General features: G+C 30.8%; 2 protein-coding genes across 2 annotated transcripts; one reads left to right on the top strand and one right to left on the bottom strand.

Moving 5' to 3' along the window:
• Positions 1-8,419: 8,419 nt before the first annotated feature.
• Positions 8,420-10,529, top strand: K444DRAFT_579173 (HET-domain-containing protein). The gene is made up of 3 exons (XM_024877646.1): positions 8,420-8,574; positions 8,619-9,199; positions 9,248-10,529. Exons 1-3 carry the CDS (start codon positions 8,472-8,474, stop codon positions 10,214-10,216), a joined length of 1,653 nt encoding a protein of 550 aa, XP_024744432.1. The 5' UTR covers positions 8,420-8,471; the 3' UTR covers positions 10,217-10,529.
• Positions 10,530-13,169: 2,640 nt separating this feature from the next.
• K444DRAFT_606459 (putative lipase/esterase) lies at positions 13,170-14,458 on the bottom strand. The gene is made up of 3 exons (XM_024879000.1): positions 14,408-14,458; positions 13,596-14,349; positions 13,170-13,531 (listed from the first exon to the last, which is right to left on the bottom strand). The coding sequence occupies exons 1-3, from the start codon at positions 14,433-14,435 to the stop codon at positions 13,363-13,365; spliced, it is 951 nt and encodes a 316-aa protein (XP_024744431.1). The 5' UTR covers positions 14,436-14,458; the 3' UTR covers positions 13,170-13,362.
• Positions 14,459-21,012: the final 6,554 nt, after the last annotated feature.

Genomic DNA, 21,012 nt, shown 5'->3' with positions numbered 1-21,012 from the left:
AAATCATTAAATTGTGAGGAATTGGTGGAAGGACCTCATGATGTTGTCGAAGTTGCTTTAAAAAGGTGGGCGAGGCTGTGGACGCTAGAAAAAGGGGGGCACGCAGGGGTTGAGGCCAATCAACGACGAGAGATTCGGTGAAGTGAGGCTGGCATTGATTGTCCACTCAGAAAAACCATTCAAAAACGATCCGAGGTTAATAGCAAAAGATCGTTTCTCGCTATATATTACATTACATTAATCCGCTGGGAACGAAAAAGCAGGCGATATTAGTGACTCAGTCCATCAGTGAGTCTTTCGTCACCTTACAAGTTATTGTTCGTCGTGTGAGGGCTCGGCCTATGCGTGGAGACTGCCAAAATTGGTGCTGTTGTGGTGGAGGAGCAGCTAATGCACATGCTGATGACATCGGGAAAAACTAAAACGACCCCCCCGGGGTGTCGATTAGGGGTGTCGATTGGGGCAAGGGTATCAACGACTTGTAATTGGCTATCTAAGCTCTTTAAAAATCTTAAGTTATATTTTTTAATATAAGTATAAGCTAGTATATTATAACTCTTGTATTATAATCACGTGCTTTATAACTTGTAATAAAAAGATTTCTTAAAATAGAATTTTAATTTAAGGAAGTTGTGAGGCGCCCACAATAGCAGGATGCTATGCAAGTAGTTAAGGTAAGGGGTGGAATCTAAGGTAAGGTATGGAGTGAAGCGTGCAAGTATAATTGATTCCAAGAACTGGTTCCAATAAACAAACTAATTAATGCCCATTTCCAAAGCTTCGTATGCCTCCCTATATATTACCTAGCTCTCCCCTGGGTGTACGGAAGCACTAGTCCCAATTAGGGAATGCGATCCCACATAAGCACTAGCCCAATTAGGCTACCAAATCCGGCCTGACATTTGCTACTATATGTGCGCATTACAGAAGTTTATATACTAATTAATTAGGTTCTAGTTTTTGAACCCTATAAGGCCCTATAAATTACGGGCTTATAAGGCTCTTATATTTGGTTTTAGGGACTTTTTTGCCAAATTTCTAGACTTTCTTAAGCTTATTTATAGGTGTGACGGCTGGTGTCATATGGTTGGTTTCAGCTAAGGTTCCAAGCTATAGTTCAAACCAAGCTCGCTTTCAAAGCTCGGCATTTCAGTGGTCTTGGCCATACCTACTTATCCACTGCCACACCTTACTCCTTCTCTCCTTAGCTTTAGATTCTGTAGGATATTGGAATTATAGATCTTTGAGCATCGTTCTATTGCTTTATTCCTGCTATTACAAGTATTACTTTATAGCTTATTTATCTTAACTACTTATATATTACTTTACTATTATATATTTTATATTCTAATTAATTCAGCTTTTAGAGAGCGGTTTATTATAAGATAATTAAATTATTATTAATAGATAAAATTACTAATAGCTAGAATATAAATTAGAAAAAGTACCTCTATTATTATTAGAATAACTTAATCGAATATTTAGAGAAGTACCTAGTTAGATACTCTTAGTATTATTTAATTAGAAAAAGGAAATAAAACTTAGATACTTTTAGAATTAGCTAATAAAATAATAATAATAGAAAAGCTAGTAGTGGCTTATTATTATATTACTAAATTAAAAACAAAAATATAATAAAAAGAGAATTTAAAAAAGCTAAAAACTTAGATTTATTATCTTAAAGATATTCGAATATCTAATATAGAGCCTATTATACTTCTAGTAATATCCTTAATTTATAAAGCTTTAAAAACTTAAAAATTACTAATTTATAAAAGAAAAAATATTAAAAAAGCCCAGAACTTCTTTTATTAAATAGAGCTAAAATAATATAAAAATAATAGAATTATTTAGGCTATAAATATAGTAAAAGTTATAAATTATACTTTCTATTTTAAGAATATAGCTAGAAATATCTGGAAATATAAGAAGTAATTAATAGATATTAATATTATAAATTAGGAAACTTTTATTAAGTTTATAAAAAATTCTATTTTAAATTTAAAGAATTATAATAATAATACTTTTATTAAATTTAAAAATTTAAAATAGTAACCAAATTAGAATATTTAAAGCTTTATATCTTATTTAAATAGCCTATTAAATAATTTGAAATATATAAGTTTATTATAAGAATAAAATAATTTATTTAGTAGCTTAAAATAAAAAATTCGAAATAAGATTAATTATTAAAGAAATACTTTATAAGAAAGAAAAAAGCTTATTTTTATAGCTATTAAAGTCGAGAATAATTTAAATATTTTTATTTAATAAGAATATAAAAATAAGCTAATAAAAATAAGAAAATTAAAAATAAGAAAATTAAAAATAAGAAAATTAAAAAAAAGAAATTAAAAAAAAGAAATTAAAAAAAAAGAGAAATAATAAAGAGAAATTAAAAAAAAGAAATTAAAAAAAAAGAGAAATAATAAAGAGAAATTAAAAAAAAGAAATTAAAAAAAAAGAGAAATAATAAAGAGAAATAAAAAAGAAGTATATTTCTATTATAAGATTTATAAAACCGGAATAATAAAGATATAATAATAGAATCTAATATAATACCTATATTAGAATTTATAAAACCGAATATAATTTACTTTATTTACTAAAAAGAATTACTATATTATTATTTATTTAAATCAAAAGAAATCGACTTATTATAACTATAATAAATCTAGCTATAATATATATAAATATTTAGAACTAAAGAAGCCAAAAAAACAAATATATTTTATAATAGTTATATTTATTTATATTATAAAAAGTAAAGCCTCTAAAATAAGAATAATAATTGAAATTATTATTAAAATAAGAAAAGAGAAATATAAAATTATAATAGTAATTAATTCGGGTATAAGAGCCAATTATATAAAAAGAAAACTAGATTTAAATATAGATATTCTATTAATATTAAGAATAATTCCCTTAATTTTATTATAAAAAAAAGATTTATTTATATAAAGATTATATTCTTGAAATTATTATTAAGAATATATTAGAGAACTAAAAAAAAGTTAATATATATTTTATATTATATAATTTTAATCTAAATTATATTAATATAATACTTGAACTCCTATAGCTTTATTAAATTAATTCTCTAATTTTCTTTAAAGAAATAATATAAAAATACTAGATTTAATTATAAAAGATTAAAGTTCTAAATACTAGAAAGTTTACTAAAGTAATAAAATATAAAGTATATATTTTTCTATTAATTTCTTATTCTATAACAAATAACTAAAGAATTACTATTATTATTATAAATAAAATAGCTTTATTTTTTAAGAAATATTAGAATCTTTTTCGAATATTCTTTATAGAGGCTATAGATATATTACCCGACTATTATATAAATCTGAACCTAGAATTCTAATTATTATATAGTTCTATATATATTTTATTAGAAAGAAAATATAAAGTCTTTCGGAAATATTTTAATATTAGCTTAAAAAAAGATAAATCTATTATTTTATTAGCCTAGTTAATACTTTAATTATATTTATTTCAAAAAAAAAGAAAACCTATATTTATATATTAACTATTAGAATCTAAATAAAATTATTATTAAAAACTAGATACTATTACTATTTATTAGTAAAATAATAAATAAACTTTATAAAATAAAGATATATATAAAGCCAAACTTAAAAAATACTTATTATTAGTTATAAGTTTAAAAAGTAATAAATAAAAAATAATATTTCAAATATATTATAAATATTTTAAATATTATATTATATCTTTTAAACTCTTTAATACTTTAGTAATATTTGAGGTATATATTAATTATATAATTTATTTAAATAATATTCTAATTTATTCTAAAGATCTAAAATATTATATACTAATAGTTTAATATATATTTAAATAGTTATAATAATACTAGCTCTTTATAAACTTAATAAAATACGAATTTAATATAAAGAAAATAAAGTTTTTAGAATTTATAATTAGTTTAGATAATATAAAAATAGAAGCTAGTTAAATTATAACTATTAGAAAAGAGCTAACCCCGAAAAATAATATCTAAAAAATTTAAATATTTCTGGATTTTACTAACTTTTATTAAAGATTTATTTATAGATATTTCAGAATAATAAAGAGATTAATTAATTTATTAAAAGCTAATAAAAAACGATAATATTATTTTAACTAAATAAATAAGACAAATAAGGCTTATAAAGAGCTAAAAGTTATATTTATAATAGTACTAATTCTTGATTATTTCGATTTAGCCTTACAGATTTATATAGAAATAAATACTTCCGGATTTATAATTATAGATATAATTTTCTAGCTTTTTAGTAAGAGAATAGAGGCCTAATAGTATTCTATTACTTTCTATTTAAAAAAAATAACTATAATTAAAAGTAAATATAAGATATATAATTTTAAGCTTTTAGCTATTATTCTAATATTTTATATTTAATAATATTATCTAGTTTATATCTAATATATTATTATTATTAAAACAAATTATAATAACTTAAAATAAGTAAAAAAGCTAGCTACTTTTAATTTTATTTTAGAATATTACCCGAAATATAATAATTCTATTAATAGATTATTAAAAAAAGCCAGACTTTATAATAAATATAAATAAAAATACTTTATTATTTATATTTTATAATAAGTTATAGAATATAGAATAAATAGCCTTATAAATAATAGAAAAATACTAGAAATATTATTACTTGAATCTATTTTTAATATAACTAGTTATAAATAATATATATTATAAATTTTAATTATATAAATAGCTAAATCCAAAATAATATATAAGAAAAATAAAGAAATATTACTTGAATTATTATTATAATACTAAAGACTTAATTTCTTAATATAATATTAGTAATATAAATAATTCTTAAAGAAAACTTTTATTAAAGCTATTAAAACTTAGGAATTTAATATATCTAAGTTATTAAAATATTAGAATATTATTTATATATTAAATAAGCCGGCTTTTAAAAAAGAATTACTATAAATAAACTATAATAATCTTATAAATAGATATTTTAATACTAGTAAAATATAAGAGATTTTCTAAAAAAAAAAATACTTTTAATAAAATATAAGAAACTATATTAAAACTTGTTTTATATATTAATAAACTAAAATAAAGAAATATTTACTATATAATATATTTAATATATTTCTTATTTATTTTAAGCTATAATAAGAAATTACTATAAACTTTATTATAGAACTATTTTCTTTTAGATTTTATAATAAAATATATAATTCTATATTTATTATTATTAATAAATATATAAAAATAATATAATATATTTCAATTATTAAAAAGATTTCGATTTTTGAGCTAATAAAGCTATTTATATATTATATTATTAAAGACTTTAATATATTTATAAATATAATCTCTAATAAGAAATTTGTTTTTATAAATAAATTTTAGTTAAGTTTATACTTTTATTTAAAGATTTAGTAATAACTAAATATAATATTTTATTTATAAACTAATAAATAAATAAAGAATTCAAATCAAACTATAAAATAATTTTAAAATACTATACTAGTTATTAGTAAAATAATTAAATAATAAAGCTTCTTCTTATAAAGTTTATATATAATAATTTTATATATTTAATAATAGAAATAGAAATATTTTATATATTTTATAAATTCTATTTTAGTATAATATATTAAATAATTAGATTAATTTAATTAATAAAGTATATAACTAGATATATAATAGTACTAGCTATATTAGAAATATACTTTACTATATTAGAATTATAGTTATTTAGTAGTAGCCTGGCCTATAGTTTATTAAATTAAGTAAAATATTTAGAACCTCTTTAATTTTTCGGTATTTTTTTATTTTTATAAATTATATTAATTATAAATAAAATAATTAGAAATTAACCTTTATTAATAATAAATACTTTGAAATTAATAAATAATTTCTACTTAGAACAAATATTAAAAACACTTTAGAATTAAAAATTTCTCTATATAAGAAGCTTATTTTCTTTAATAATTTTTCTAATATCTAAACTTTAAATAGTAATATTAAACTAATTACTATATCTATTAAAAAGCTTTCAATTATAAATTTATTTTATTTTACTCGATATATTCGAAAATATCTTAGTAATCCTCAATTAAAATTAACTTAATTTAGAATCGAGATTATTTTAAACTTGAACTATTTAAAGAATAATTTCCTCTCTTTTAATTTAAATATTTCTAAAAGATATTAAACCTCTCTTAAGAAGATCTCGAAGATATTCGAATATATATATATACTATTAAGTACTTAGTTTAAAGATATAAATAAGTAATTATTATAATTTAATTATAAATTTTAAATAATTTTATATTAGAAAAATCTGGCTTAAATAACGAATTTATTTCTCTATAAGTAATTATTATATTTATTTTCGATATTTCTATAAATATATAAGCCTTTCAAGCTTAAAGACTAGTAAGATTAATAATAAGTTAATTAATATTAATTTTTAATTAATTTAATTAATATATTATTAGTTAAATATTGCCTTTATTTACTAAGGTTCTTATAAATAAATTAGAATTAAGATATATTAAAAAAAGCTTATTAATTAAAGAAGAATTACTTAAGAATATAAAGATTTAAGAAATCTTTTCTATTATTTTAAATACTTGAATAAATATAAATTAAAAGGCCTTTCTTAGAATTATTATATAAGTTAATATTTTTTTAATTATTTAGATATTTTATAAATAATAATTTTAAATTAAAATCTTATTTACTAGCTATTAGAAATTTAAATAATATTTATTTAAGTATTTATATACTTTCTATTCTTTTAAATATTTTAAAAGAATATAATATTAAATATAATATAACTAGATAAGTAATTTTAATTTTTTATAAATTATTATTAACTAACTTTAAAATAATACTATTAGAATAGCTATATTACAAATTTCTTAATTATATAACTAGTTATATAATATTATATTATAGATATAACTTGACTAGTAGACTAGTTTCTATTAGGCTTAGCAAATTTAGGAATTATATATTAATACTATAATACTGCAATTCTTATTTCTAAATAATAACTATTTTACTAATTTATATAAATAGTATTTTATAATTATATAATAGTATTATATATTTCTAGTAAACTAATAGATATCTTATTAAAGGCTTTTATTAAGTATTATAATAAAAAAGGTATTGAATTTCAAGAAGATATTTCTTATATATTTTATATTTTAAAAGCTTTTATTAAAAATAATTATAATATCTTTTATTTTATAGATTTATATAAATAAGAAATAGAAGAACTTAAAAATAGAGAAGAAGAAATAAGAGAACAAGTAATAAGTAAGTTTCCTATATAATTTATAAGAGTTTTATTAATAAATTATAGATTTATTAATTTAAAAAAAGAATTAAAAAACTATTATAGGTTTTAAATATAACTAGAGCTGTACGGAATATGGGGACGCTGTTCTGAAGGTGCTCGAGAAGGTAGTGAAGATGTTTCTTGGTGTCAGGTTTGGGGAAATAGGTGTTCTGTCTCGATATTTTATGGATACCGTTCTGTAAAACGGTTAGCTTTTCTGTAATATTTGGAATTATACGGTAACTGATTATATCCGTAATGGCATAATCTAAATAATCCCGACTCCTCTCTAGTTAGTGTAACGTTTCAGGAGAAGTTCAAACGCCACTAACCTTAGGAAATTTGAAGATCGAGGGGTATGTATTCCTCCCAAACAACTGTGCTTATTGCAGGTGATACCAAAAGTTCTCATCCTGTTCAGGTATCAGCCGGTGCTGGTGTGAAAAATGGGTTCGAGAGAGCGGGGAGTGTGTTTGCTATTGGGATGGCTATGTTTGTTGCTCTCTAAGCGCTTTGAATCGATAGTCTCCGTTGTTGCTATGGCTATGTATCCCATGCCTTGAATAGAGAAAAGACCTTGCTTCCCAACTGATAATCCACTTACCTCCAAAGTTTCTTCTCACGTTGAGTTTCTCCCCTGTGATTTTCGTGGATATTGCTTAATATATGAAAGTCTCAATGAAGGAAAAAGGTGGTTGGATGCAGCCTTCCTGCAAGCTGCAAGCCACAGCAACTGTCGCCTCAAGCGAGACCACTTCATCCCATTGCCTGCCCGGAGCTGCACTCACACCTCCTCTCTCACCAATCTCCACGACCATGATGGGAGTCTGCAATTCATGCAAGAGATTAAAGATCCGACTGCTACCCGATCCAGTCGACAACAGTTCGCAAGGGATCTACTCAGGCTTCTCCCATTCCACCGCTGGCGAGCTGCTCGTCAGCGCGCAAAGTTGTTCCTTCTGCGCGCTCATCAAGGAATCTTTCCTGCGAGTAGGCCATTACCATATCCCTGAAGCTGTCGTCGACGAGAAGTTGAGGCTTGATCCTTCTTCGCCCGTTCTTCTGCGGACTAGAAGGAAGGAGGAGGATGAACCCTCTGCCGGTATGTCGGAAGCGGGAGCAGGCGCTAGATTGAATTCCATTGAAGTGCTTGTTGGTTATGGACGGAACTTCATGAGAGGGAGGATCCATTTATATGCACCTAAAGGTTAGATCTCAGTTCGCGGTGCTGGTTGATGCTGATGGTAGAAGAGAGCCCTGCGATTCTCTCTGGAGATGTTGTTCAAAAGCCAATGTTGGTCGATGATACAATGAGACCAAGTGAATTGGTTCAAGAGTGGCTGAGCAGTTGCGTCTCGCACCATGATCTTTGCCGAAAAGCCTTTTCTGGGGATCTTGTCAATGAGGAAACGATATATCCTGGAGCACCTCACCGCCTTATAGAAGTATATGAAAAAAGCGACGGAGCCTCTCAGCCAAGTGCACGGTTGATCGAGCGCCGGCCACGAGTTGATACTAGGCCTTACATGTATGTGGCTCTCAGTCATTGTTGGGGTCCTCCCAATGAACGTCCTTTGTGCACAACGAGAGCCTCTCTCGGACAACACATGCTTCAGATTCCTTGGGGTCAGCTCCCGCAAACATTCCAAGATTCAATTCTGCTTTGTAAGGAGCTCTCGATTCAATATCTCTGGATCGATTCTTTGTGTATTATTCAAGATGACGAAGAAGACTGGAGTATTCAGTCGAGATTTATGGGGCAGATATATGAGCGTGCTCTTTTCACTATCGCTGCCTCCTCGGCCAAAAGCTCCACTGAAGGGCTTTTCAGGGTGAGGAACTCCTTAGATCTTGTCAGAATCCCGTATTACGACCCGAAGAGCGGGAAAGCAGACCGAGTACTTGCCTACATCGAACCAGACCTAGAGAAATGTATTTCTTCATCCCCGTTAAACCAGCGAGCATGGGTCATGCAAGAATACTTCCTTTCTCGCCGAATCGTGCACTTCACCATTCATGGCCTCCTATGGTCGTGCAAGAACGGCAAAGGGTCCGAAACGCAGTATATGATGAGTGAGTTCGGGTCCAGCTGGGAGGCAGTGTCTGAAGATGACTGGAGGGCTTTAGTCCAGAGCTATACCCGGCGACAACTCACATACAAATCCGATAAACTCGTTGCGATAGAAGGCCTCTCACGTCAATTTTCATATCGGTATAAAATTGACAGATCATTTCAATATCGTCACGGCCTCTGGCTGGAAAATATGCCGCATGATTTGATGTGGTATGGTGAGGAGAGACTTGTGAGAGACAGGGGTAACTACATTCCTTCTTGGAGTTGGGCCTCGACGACCGGTCCGATCTCTTTCAAGGCATCCGTGTTCGGAAACCCGGAAGTATTTCATGCACATGTTACTGGAGGAAACTTGACCTTCATCCTAGGCATGGAAGCGCTGGTGAGAAGAATCGACGACTTGGAAGGTCCGGTTCGATGCCAAGCTTTCTGCTTCGAGGATGTTCAAGATATGGGTTCCACGGGTCGAATGCATGAAGAATACAGGGACAGTAGTGTCCATGTGGCTCCTACATTTGTCTTTCGGTCTGGGGGAAAGAAGGTGGGCTGGGGAGTTTTCGATCAGCATGAGGAGCCAAGCGAGGATGTCTTTTGCTTACCGCTCATAAAGCAGAAGGTTTGGGAAGGCTTCGCTTCGTCCAAAGAGCAGCACTTTTTGTGGGTTTTACTCGTGAGTTCGGTGGCCCCGGGGAAGTTCGAACGGGTCGGGTGGGGTCTGCATTTCGTTCCTTCGTGGTTTGATGGACTCATTGCGAGACTTATCAGCCTTGCCTGACAGCGGGGTGCAACTGTTGGGTGCGGTGCGCGGTTTTCGGTTTGAAGAAAGAAGACAAAGAAGAGAGAGAAGTAGAAGAAGCCAAAATGGAACTCCTAGGTTGTTGTCACAAAGAGGAAAGACGTGAGCAAGGTATCAACTCGCTCGCAAATGCAGGAGCAAAGAAGCAAATGAAGTCACTCTTCTTCGTGAGGGAAGGAGCGAGATACAAAAGAACGAGCACGCCAGTTGGATAAGGGGCACGTACATACATTTGTATTTCCTACACACTCAGTACATTCTTGATTCTCCAGCCAGCCGATACCCAATAACCTCTCCTGATATATCAATACATCTGATCAAATGTCCCTCGAAAATTCAAAGGAGACGAAATATGCAGAGCTCCGAGGCTCTCTTCTGATCTAAACTCTAGATTATCACTTGTTCAAGTATCTAACTGATCCCTCCGCGTCACCCACCCCGCTATTGATATTCGATATTCCTTCACTAATGTGACCTCTCACTGATAAAGATAATCTTGTAGAGATTTTGCCTCAAAGATTAGTCGAGTCAGCATTTTGGGAAACTGACCATTTTCACTCCTTGATGTCTACTAGAAACAGATAAACCTATCCCACAAGAATTGCTGCATTCGACACCTCGAGGAGGCGGTGACAAGAGTCCAAAAGAGTCCTCTGGAGGGACTCCCGAGATACAGTACTAGGACATTGAAATTAGCCCGAATGCTCTTTTACAGCCAAAACTCACTGAGCCACTTCAAAAGAAAACTATAACCCCGCCTTCTGATTAAGAATCGCAATTAGCAGATCTCTTAAATCGAACTAGCCCTTTAAATTACTCAATTCAGTATTTTAATTTAACTCGTTCTCGTGAAATAGTTCATTAGATTATAAGAGACTTCCTTGATTTTCGTCATTTTACACCAAAATTAAGCGAAGATTTGGGAAAATCAAACCTCTAAATTTTTAAAGCTATATAACTTAATGCGCGCTTTAAATGTATTAAATTATATTTAAAAGTGGGGTTCCCAGGCTTTGATTCTCTACCGAAAATAAGTGCTAAGTTTGCACCGGGTGTGGTTGTAAAGTTTCCGCTTGGTGAAAAGGGTGAAAAATAGCTGATTTTGGTAGGGTTTTAGTAAACGGGCTAATTTCAATGTCCCCTCACTGTACCCGGCCTCCAAGCCCATATCCATTTCCTCCAGATCTAGAACCACCAGCTGAGAATGACGTGTGTCGTCCTTCGAGACTTGAAGGTGAAAATTCACCTGATCGACCATGTGCCGAGAACGTTGAATGACGTGCTTGAAGACTTTGAGATTGTCTCTCAAAGGATTGATAGTATTCGTAGTCATGAACAAACCCATCAAGCAATGGCAGAGTTGGTTTAGCGTACGACCGACTTCGAATGTGCTGGCTGTAGCATTCTGATATGGGAGCCCTCTCGTCACCCGGCTCCGAAGCCCAGAGCTGCAAGAAAGCACAAAACTGATTGGACTTCTTCCAAATCTCCTCGTCCATCAGATTCGACCGACGTTTGAAGTAACCCAACCATCAGGAAAGAATGGCGGAGTTTAAGTGAACTTGAAAAGGGAGATTATATTACTGCCGTAAAGTACATGACTGTGACGCAGTCAAAATTAAGCAAAGTCAAGGGAGACACGTTGTACAACGACTTTCCATACTTGCATACAACAATCGGAGGGTATTGTGAGTATAGAGAGGAAGATCCCAACATATATTATAGCTGCTGATATTGTGTGTACAAGCTCATCGCTCGGCGGCATTTCTGGCCTGGCACCGGTTACTTCTTTACAACTATGAAGCAGAGCTGAAGACAACTTGTGGTTATAGTGGCAGTTTAACGTGAGAGTTGGGCCACCGTTTTCGCAGATCAGGCAAACCTAACCCACCCTACAGATACTGGGACTGGAGTCTAGATTGGCATGCATATATCAAAAATGGCGAAACGGCAGAACTAACAGCAGTAGGGAATATCTAGGAAACGCTCCAGTATTTCCAAACACCATTGGATTTGGTAGAAATGGAGATACAAATGGTCTTGAATCGGTCTCTGACGGTCACTGTGTCACCGATGCCCTTTTGCTGATCTCCAGCTTCCCTTTTATGATGGCGATGATCACGTTCATTGTTTTTCTCGAGGGTTCAAATTTAATGAGAAAATGCTTCATGGCCGTATCCCGGGAGAAGGTGTTCGGCCCTCTGCCATTGAAAAGATCCTGAGTCTACCAGACTTTGAGAGCTTTTTCTTGGCGCTTGAGAACGGTCCGCACAATGCTATTCCCACTGGTATTCATGGAGACTTTATGGGTTTCACTGCTCCAAATGATCCGATTTCTTCTTGCATCATAGGTAACTCCACCAAGACCCATCTCGAAATGCGTAGAAAATGTTAACAGCCTGGATCTAGCCAACTGGATCGCCTCTGGTGGAAGTGGCAACATAAAAACCCGCTTGAGAGATTGAGTGAATATACAGGGACAGCAAAAGGTGGCTCGAAAGATGCTGCATCCTTGAGTGATGTGCTTCCCATGGGTGGACTTGCGCCTGATATGTGTGCATCGGATGTGATGAACACAGAGTCGGACCTCCTTTGTTATAGATATGCATGACGCCATGTCGGCACGAGCGTAGAATCAGTCATTGTGAATAATGTGAGCGAAGGGTGAAGGGCTGGGAAATTATGCTCCTTGGATCTACACCAGATCTAGAAATTCAAATACTAGGTCCTCGTCTGACCTCACCCTATCCTGCAAAACCTCTCTAGCTAGGGATCGGTGAGGATAATACCACCTGATTGAATTCTGTGACTAAAATTCTGGCAACGTCAAAACCGACTGTAAATGGCGCTGGTCGTCGATTCTGAGCTCATTCTGCTTTACTTGAGCTTTAGGTCACATGCCTAGTATGCAACAACAAATACCAAGAAAGAAGACAGCGCCTTTTATTGGCTCAAGAGTTGTAATCTTAGTGAAGCAAGAGAGAAGACTAAATGACACTTTTTGGTTCCTCATGTCAGCTACTCAGGATATTTTGACCACCGGCAGTAGCCGGGGTGAGGGAAAGGGATTTGGTCACATGGGAGTGGGTGGCTCCCTTCCCCGATCTATCCTTGTCAAGGCTCTCCTACTCCACATTGAAAGTAAGATCCATGCCATTTGCTACTGTTTGATTGCTCAGGGACCACTTAATGCTTTCAATCACTAACTGATCCCACCGACGACTGGATGGAAGGTCAACAAATCTCCTAAATCCATGTGGAAGTCCAGCGAAGACATGAACTTTAACAGGAACCCTAATAATATTGGTTACCAGGCTCTGGGGTAGAATGTGTATAGAAAATGGGGGGGGATTCTCACCCGTTGTGGTGCAAATTTTGCGCAAAGAGGAGACCTTCGTCTCTGAGCGGATCGCTACCAGCGACCATAATCGTAGTACTTGGCAGTCCTCTCAGCTTCTTTCCACTAAGCAATCCAACATCAGGGTTGACATCGTGGCCTTCGTGAACTCCTTCTCCCATGCAAGCAACGAAGAAATCAAGAACCTTGCTGGAAACCACGGGTGCGTTGAGGCACTGAAGTCGAGATGCCTTCTCTTTCGCCACAAACTCTTCATAAGATATATGTTCCTCATTGATGATCAACCACGGTGTAACGAGAACAAGACCCTTTATGATTGCGCCCTCGTGGTTTTCATAATCGCGTACGAGCGCGGCGTTTCTGGCCAGGACGACATGGCATGCGAGGTTTGCGCCAGCGGAAACTCCGCCAACGATGACATTTCCCAGATCTCCTCCGAACCCCTCCGCATTCTCAATGATCCAGTTGAATGCATCGAGAGCATCATTATGGGCATCCGGAAATGGATGTCGTGGCGCATGTCGGTACGATATGTGGAACACAATGACATCCATCGCCGCAACGATCCGACTGCAAGCTGCATCCTCAGAGTCTAATGTTCCATAGACAAAACCACCACCATGATAGAAGACATAGATTGGTAGGTTTGACAAGGAAGACCCTGTCTCTTTCGGCGTGTAGACTCTGGTGGGGATTAAGAAGTTGTCACGTGCGTGGATGAGAAGAGTCTGAACTGCGACCTTGGAGGAGAGACCTGAGCTCTATGTCAGTTCTGAAATCTAGGGTGTAATTTAGAATAGCCCAATTTCTACCTTCGGCCTTCATCTGCTGTGCAGACATTTCTTCTCTGCCGGCATTGGTTGACCTCTGGATAGCCAGTGCAGACATCTTGCCAACCGGCGTTTCTGGTGCAGGACCAAACTTCTCGATGTGCTCTTGCCATTCCCTTGAAGGAATTCCAAATCTTGAAAAGTCCGCCATCTTGTCGTAATGTTCATTGTTTGTAGAGTTATCACAGTTGAGATCCGAAGTCATTGACGATAAGTGGGGACCAGCGGGGCGATTCAATAACTAAGACGTAATTGGCGAATGGGTGCAGAAAGTCGGGACCTATGACTCGTTGATATATGCACAGTGGATTACTAATTTAAAAAGGCGGTGTTGTGATTTTCCCATGAAATTTGCACATCTTCAGAAATTTGGGGGTTTTATTTACTTCTCAGCCATTGCCGAAGCCCCCCGAGGTGACCACGATGGTGCATCGCCTGATCTCTGTCGTGCCCACAAAAGTGGGAAAGCAGAGTCTAAGTACCTAAATCGTTGAGCGGTCTATTAAAAACTGTTTAAAAGCGCGTGGTTCAATGAAATATTTTCAGTCGCACGAAGTTGGAGGCTCTTTGATGGAGTTTCCGCCGGGCGCAGTAGCTTGAAGGAGGTTTTCGCTTCGCAGCAAGATTCACTTTGAACACTTCAAAGTTCAAGGCTACCTTATAACATCAAATTTATTTCACTTGAAGGAATCAAGAGAATCTTCAGCAGTTCTCAGGATTCGATTACTTTAGTCTTGTCTAAATGAAATGCAGGAGTGCCTTAAACTTCTTAAATGTTCCGCACGGAATGGTTTTCCGGCGAAAGCGACCATGTTCGACAGCAGGGACACTGCGATTTAGCACAATGGGCGGACAGCAAAGTATTGGTCTTTTGGTATAGAAACTTCAACCCCATTGGAGGGAAGCTCTAGCAAAATAAGCAGTAAAAACGGCAAGGGAAAACGAGTTCAGAACGATTGGTGCTTGCATTAGAAACGATATACAACTTTTGACGTTGGGAATACATACCAAAAAGCGTTCATGTGTCAGTTCGAAGATCTAGGTAGCTGAGCTTCGTAAACTCTTTGAGGTGTTGGTCCTCTGAACAGAAGGCTGAAATCGATACTACTCTTCGCATCCCCAAAGCGTTGTCTATTCAAGGAGCAATAATACCAGAAACAGGAGGTGAGACCATGACTCGATTAAAGCCGCCATGGAATGGGTGGATTCCATTCCCCAAAACAGAGGCTTTCGCTTGCGGTTGAATATTTCTCACAACACTTCAAAGCTTCACATCTTAACACAAGTCCAAAGTCTTCAACCCAAACGTAATTATATACCAGAGATTGGACTCGTTTCGGAGAGTTACTGATTAATTATAAACACATTTGTGATTGAGAACACTTGAAATGTTTGAAGTGTAACTGGAGAAAATTATGTTTCCCCGCGCCAACTCCAGCCCGCGGAGGAGGTCTAGCTAGCCGATGGTGATTCGTCACCACATCTCCAGGCCAGGTGGTGCTTATCAGATCTGAAGTTACACGACAGACGCAAATTTTCTCTGCGCCATGCTTAGGCAAATCCCCCCTTGCGCAGCCCAAGAAAAGTGTGCGGGGTTCGGAATGACCGGTGCTTACCACCCACCCACATAGTCTACGTTGACGAAACGGCTGATTGAAAGTATTCCAGACCCTCAATTTAAGACCTCAAGTTATTAATATGCCTGGCCAAGGACGTCATAGTTAAGAGATATGTCAGAAAACTCCCTGGTTCTCCTCTAGTTCCCTCTGGATGATAAATATAAATCCTTCCCAAGATTATCTTCGGGGGACAATTCCACATCAAGTTGGTCCACAAAAGATTCATAGTCGCTGCAACCAAGTAACCTTCTCGCCCAAACTCAAGACGCCCAGGAAACTTTCTCAAATACGAACTCGTGAACAATACAACATGCCAGCAACCTAGGTTCTCGAAATAAATGCCCCAGTCTCAAGAATATTCGACGTGGTTATTGACCTTCTAGCCCAGGCTTGGCGATATTCCGGACCAATCGGTTTCTGCCGATTCGTTCCAGGGGTCTGGAACGGGCTGTAATGGAACGTTCCAATCGTTCCTAAGCAAGCTAATCCCTATAGATTCTCGTTATTTTGCAAAGACTTCTATTAATTATACTATTAAGAGGCTAAAAACTATTATATAACCTCAGAAAGGCCTTTATTAAGCCATAATACTACTATAAGTAACTTTATTACTATAAGAAGTCTTTCTTATTCTACTATATTATATAATTCGTCCTTATTTTATATAGCTATCTCTACTACTTTTACTATATCTATTATATTTACTATATTCTCTATAATCTCCTATACTAATCTCTATATTACTATTATTATTACTACTATTATTCTCTTTCTAGTAATAGCTTATAGTATAATTTAGCCACTTATAATTACTAGAATAACTATAAGATATATAATATAATAGGGTATTATATAAGTAGTTAAAATAAGAAATAGAATTCAAAATAAAATATAAAATAAAGTATAGAAGTATAATTAATTTCAAGAACTAGTTTCTATTAAAAAACTAATTAATATTTATTTCTAAAGCTTATAAACTTCTATATATATTTCTATAATAGCTAGTATAAGAATATAATCTACTAAATATAGGATATTAGAAATAGATATAAAATAAAGCTAAGCCGGAATTACTTGAGTGAAATAATACTAAAAATTAAAATATTTTCTCTATTTTATTCTATAGCTTAGTATTTTCTAATATATAAGATTCTTTAAACTTTAAACCTTTAATTATTATATTAATTCCGCTATTATAATTTCCTAGAGTTTTATTAGATATATAGAAATACTAGTTCTAATTAAAGAATATAATTCTATATAAGTACTAGCCTAATTAGGCTACTAAATCCAGCTAGATACTTGCTATTAATATATATATTATAAGGCTATATAGGGGAACTACTACTATAATAGCTAGTATTATATAATTAGTTTTAGCTAAAGAAATTGGTTTTAGTTAAAGTTTTAAGCTATAGTTTAAATCAAGCTTATTTCTAAAGCTCGGCATTTTAATAATCTTAGCTATATCTACTTATTTACTGCTATACCTCACTCCTCCTCTTTAGCTTTAAATTCTCAAGATATAGGAAATTATTAATCTTTAAGCCTTATTTTATTACTCTATTTCTGCTATTATAATTACTAGAAGCAAGAAACTATATAGGGGAATTATTACTAGAGGCTGGATTATTTAATATATTATTATTATATAGTATAATTATAAGGAATAGAAAGTAATAAAAGGCTCTTATATAAGTAGTAGTATTAATAAAGAAACAAGAAGGAAGTTAAGGCAAGATAAGTAGAGTAAATCTACCCCTATTATTTTTGCTCTACCTTTATTATTTTGAAATAATTAGAACATTCCATTACTAATATTACCTAATATCTATTAATACCGGCTGGAACGTTTTATAGAACATTCCAGAATAGAATATTACTAAGCCTATTCTAGCTTATAATAAGTGGCTCCCTAATTCTACCTCCTTTTCCGATATAATAGCCAGTGCCCCTTCTATATACTTTGCTTATAGTCAGAATAAGTAAGTGTCTCATTTAACTAAATATCTTATTGAGAAAATACAGGCCCTAAAATTTGTATATAATTCTTACTAAAAACATATCTTGTAATTATATATTTGGCTTAACTTATTAACTAATTCATTATTTAATTCATATATAAAGATTCCAAAAATAGATATATCTTTATTTAATTCTACTAGAATTAGAGAAATATTCTAGAAGTATTTTTATTATTTATATACTATAGAAGCTAATTACTACTTTATCTTTAATAAGGCCTATAAATAGTATTTTGAGAATAATAATAATTCAATAATTACTATTATAAGAATCTATTATATTAAAAAAGCTTCTTTGCGAAAATCGGTATTCTATAAGTATAATAGAAAGAGGAACTTCTAAGAACTTTATAATATATATAGTAGTAATAATAAGATTCTAAACGAGATATAGAAAGAAGTAATTAGGTAGTATTATTACAAGTAATAGGAAGCTAGTTTAGAGGCTATATATTAGATAGTTTAAGCTATAAATATATCTTCTAAATTGAACTATTTAGCTAATATAAATAGGCTAAATCTCCTCTAAAACTACTGCTTTTAGCTAGCTGGTTTAGTATATAGATATAGAATTATAAGACACTTTATATAATTAAAATAAAGCTAATTATATATATATAACTCGAATTTTATATAGAAAAGATATTAGAATATAGTTTTAGAAATATTATAATATTCTAGAAAAGCTTTATATTATAAAAGAGAAGAATATTTTAAATATAAATAAATTAGAAATATATATTAATTACTTTACTAGTAAGTATATAATTATATTTATAGAAATAAAAGAGCTATATATAGCCAGCCTTAAGAATTACAAATTAGTTATAATAATTGAGACTATTTATATAAATAGTTATAAATCTTTTCTACTATTTATAATTACTTCTAGAAAAAAGATTATAGATAATTAGATATTAGAAAACCTAATTAGAATAGAGTATATTAAGTATATATTTACTAGATATTATAGGAAAGAAACTATAATATAACAAAAACCTATATAAAGTATATTAAAATATAAAATATAACTTAATAGTAAAATAATAAAATTAAAAGTATAAATAGTAAAGTATAATAGTAAAGTATAAATAGTAAAGTATAAATAGTAAAGTATAAATAGTAAAGTATAATAGTAAAGTATAAATAGTAAAGTATAAATAGTAAAGTATAAATAGTAAAGTATAAATAGTAAAGTATAAATAGTAAAGTATAAATAGTAAAGTATAAATAGTATATAGTATATAAAAGCTTAATTAATTAAATATTTAGAAGGAATTATTCTCTAGAACTATAGAAAAACTAGCTTTTTTATATAATTTCTATAAGTTATATATAAAAGGCTATAGACTTTACTATATAACTAAAACTTCAAAACCGCTAAAATAATATAATTTTTGGAAAGTATAGCCTGCTATATTATAATATATAAATAATAATATAGCTATAAAATACCTCGATTATTTAATTAAGTATTTAAGAACTAGGTTAGATAAACTTTAGAAAATCCTTTTTCTAGATAGTTACAAATTATATATCTATAAATTATTTTAATTAAAGGCCGGGAAATATAATATTAAACTATTCTAGTTTCCCTTTTACTTAATATATATCTTTTAACTACTTAATATTAATATATTCCGCTCCTGAAAGTATTATTATAAAATAGCAATTTATATAGTTCTCTATTTCCTCGATTTTAAATATATAATTACCTTTTTTTTCTATAATCTTATTCTAATTTATATATAAATAATATAAAAATATATAATTAAGAACGCTTTTAAGAATTCTAGTATATAGTCTATTAGTTATAAAGTTAGAATTAAAAGAATATAATTATACGAAAAGAAAAAGAGATTAATTAAGGAGGTTAAAATAGAAGAAAGCTTAGATCTTTTCTCTTTATTATCTATTTACTCTAATAAAATATAGAATATAGCTATAATTCTTAAAGTACTTATAGATTATAATTCTATTATATTTTCAGAAAATTTAAAGGAAACTTAAATACCTATAGTTTAAAAAGTTAATATTTAATTATAAAAGAATTATCTTTAAATAATAGAATACCAGGTTTTCTAAATAAAGCTTTATAAGAAGTATAATTATAAGACAAAGTTTTATAAAAGCTTATATAAGAAAGGGCTATCTATTAGTATAATAGAGCTTTATATAGAGATTAAAGAGAAGAAGGAGAAAGATAATAGAGAAGCTTTTTATAAAGCTAAAAAGAAGCTTATTACTATTATAAATCGAGCTAAAAATTAGCTTAAGAATACCGGGATTTAAGCTTATAAGAATAAGAAAGCTAGACTAACTAGAATTATAGAGTATTAACTAAAGAATAAGCTAATTCTAGTAGAGGATATAATACTAATTTATAAACCTAATAAATACCCTATAATTATTAAATAAGCTTATTATAAAAAGAACTTTTACCCTAATTTATAGCTTATAATTTACTAGCTTATAGTATTTCTTAGTAATCTAGTTCCCGATTAGCTAAAGGCACTAAATACCTTTATTAATATTAATAGAAATAAGGATATAGTAATTAATATAATTAAACGGAAGTATTAAAAGAAGAAAATGAAAAAATATATAGACTCAAGTTTATCTCTCTTTATTATTTCAGACTCTTTAGATATAGAAAGTAATATAGACTCAATTAATAATATATAAGCAAATACTAATTTTAGATAGTTCTAGATAGCTTTTTATTTTTTATAACTAGTATCCTTAAATTCTATTATAAATATACTTGATTTTATATATAATATATATTAAAAATCAAGAATCGGCTAAAATCTTAATAGAATATTTAATTAAATAAGATACTTACTTATTCCGACTATAAGTAAAGTATATAAAAGAAGCACCGGCTATTATATATTAAATAAAACTTTAATATTAGTTTCTAATTATTATTTTATATTAGGCT

The sequence above is a fragment of the Hyaloscypha bicolor genome, assembly GCF_002865645.1.
Source record: "Hyaloscypha bicolor E unplaced genomic scaffold K444scaffold_10, whole genome shotgun sequence".
Lineage (NCBI taxonomy): Eukaryota > Fungi > Ascomycota > Leotiomycetes > Helotiales > Hyaloscyphaceae > Hyaloscypha > Hyaloscypha bicolor.
The sequence above is the reverse complement of the archived record's forward strand: the minus strand, read 5'-3'. Positions and strand labels throughout refer to the sequence as shown.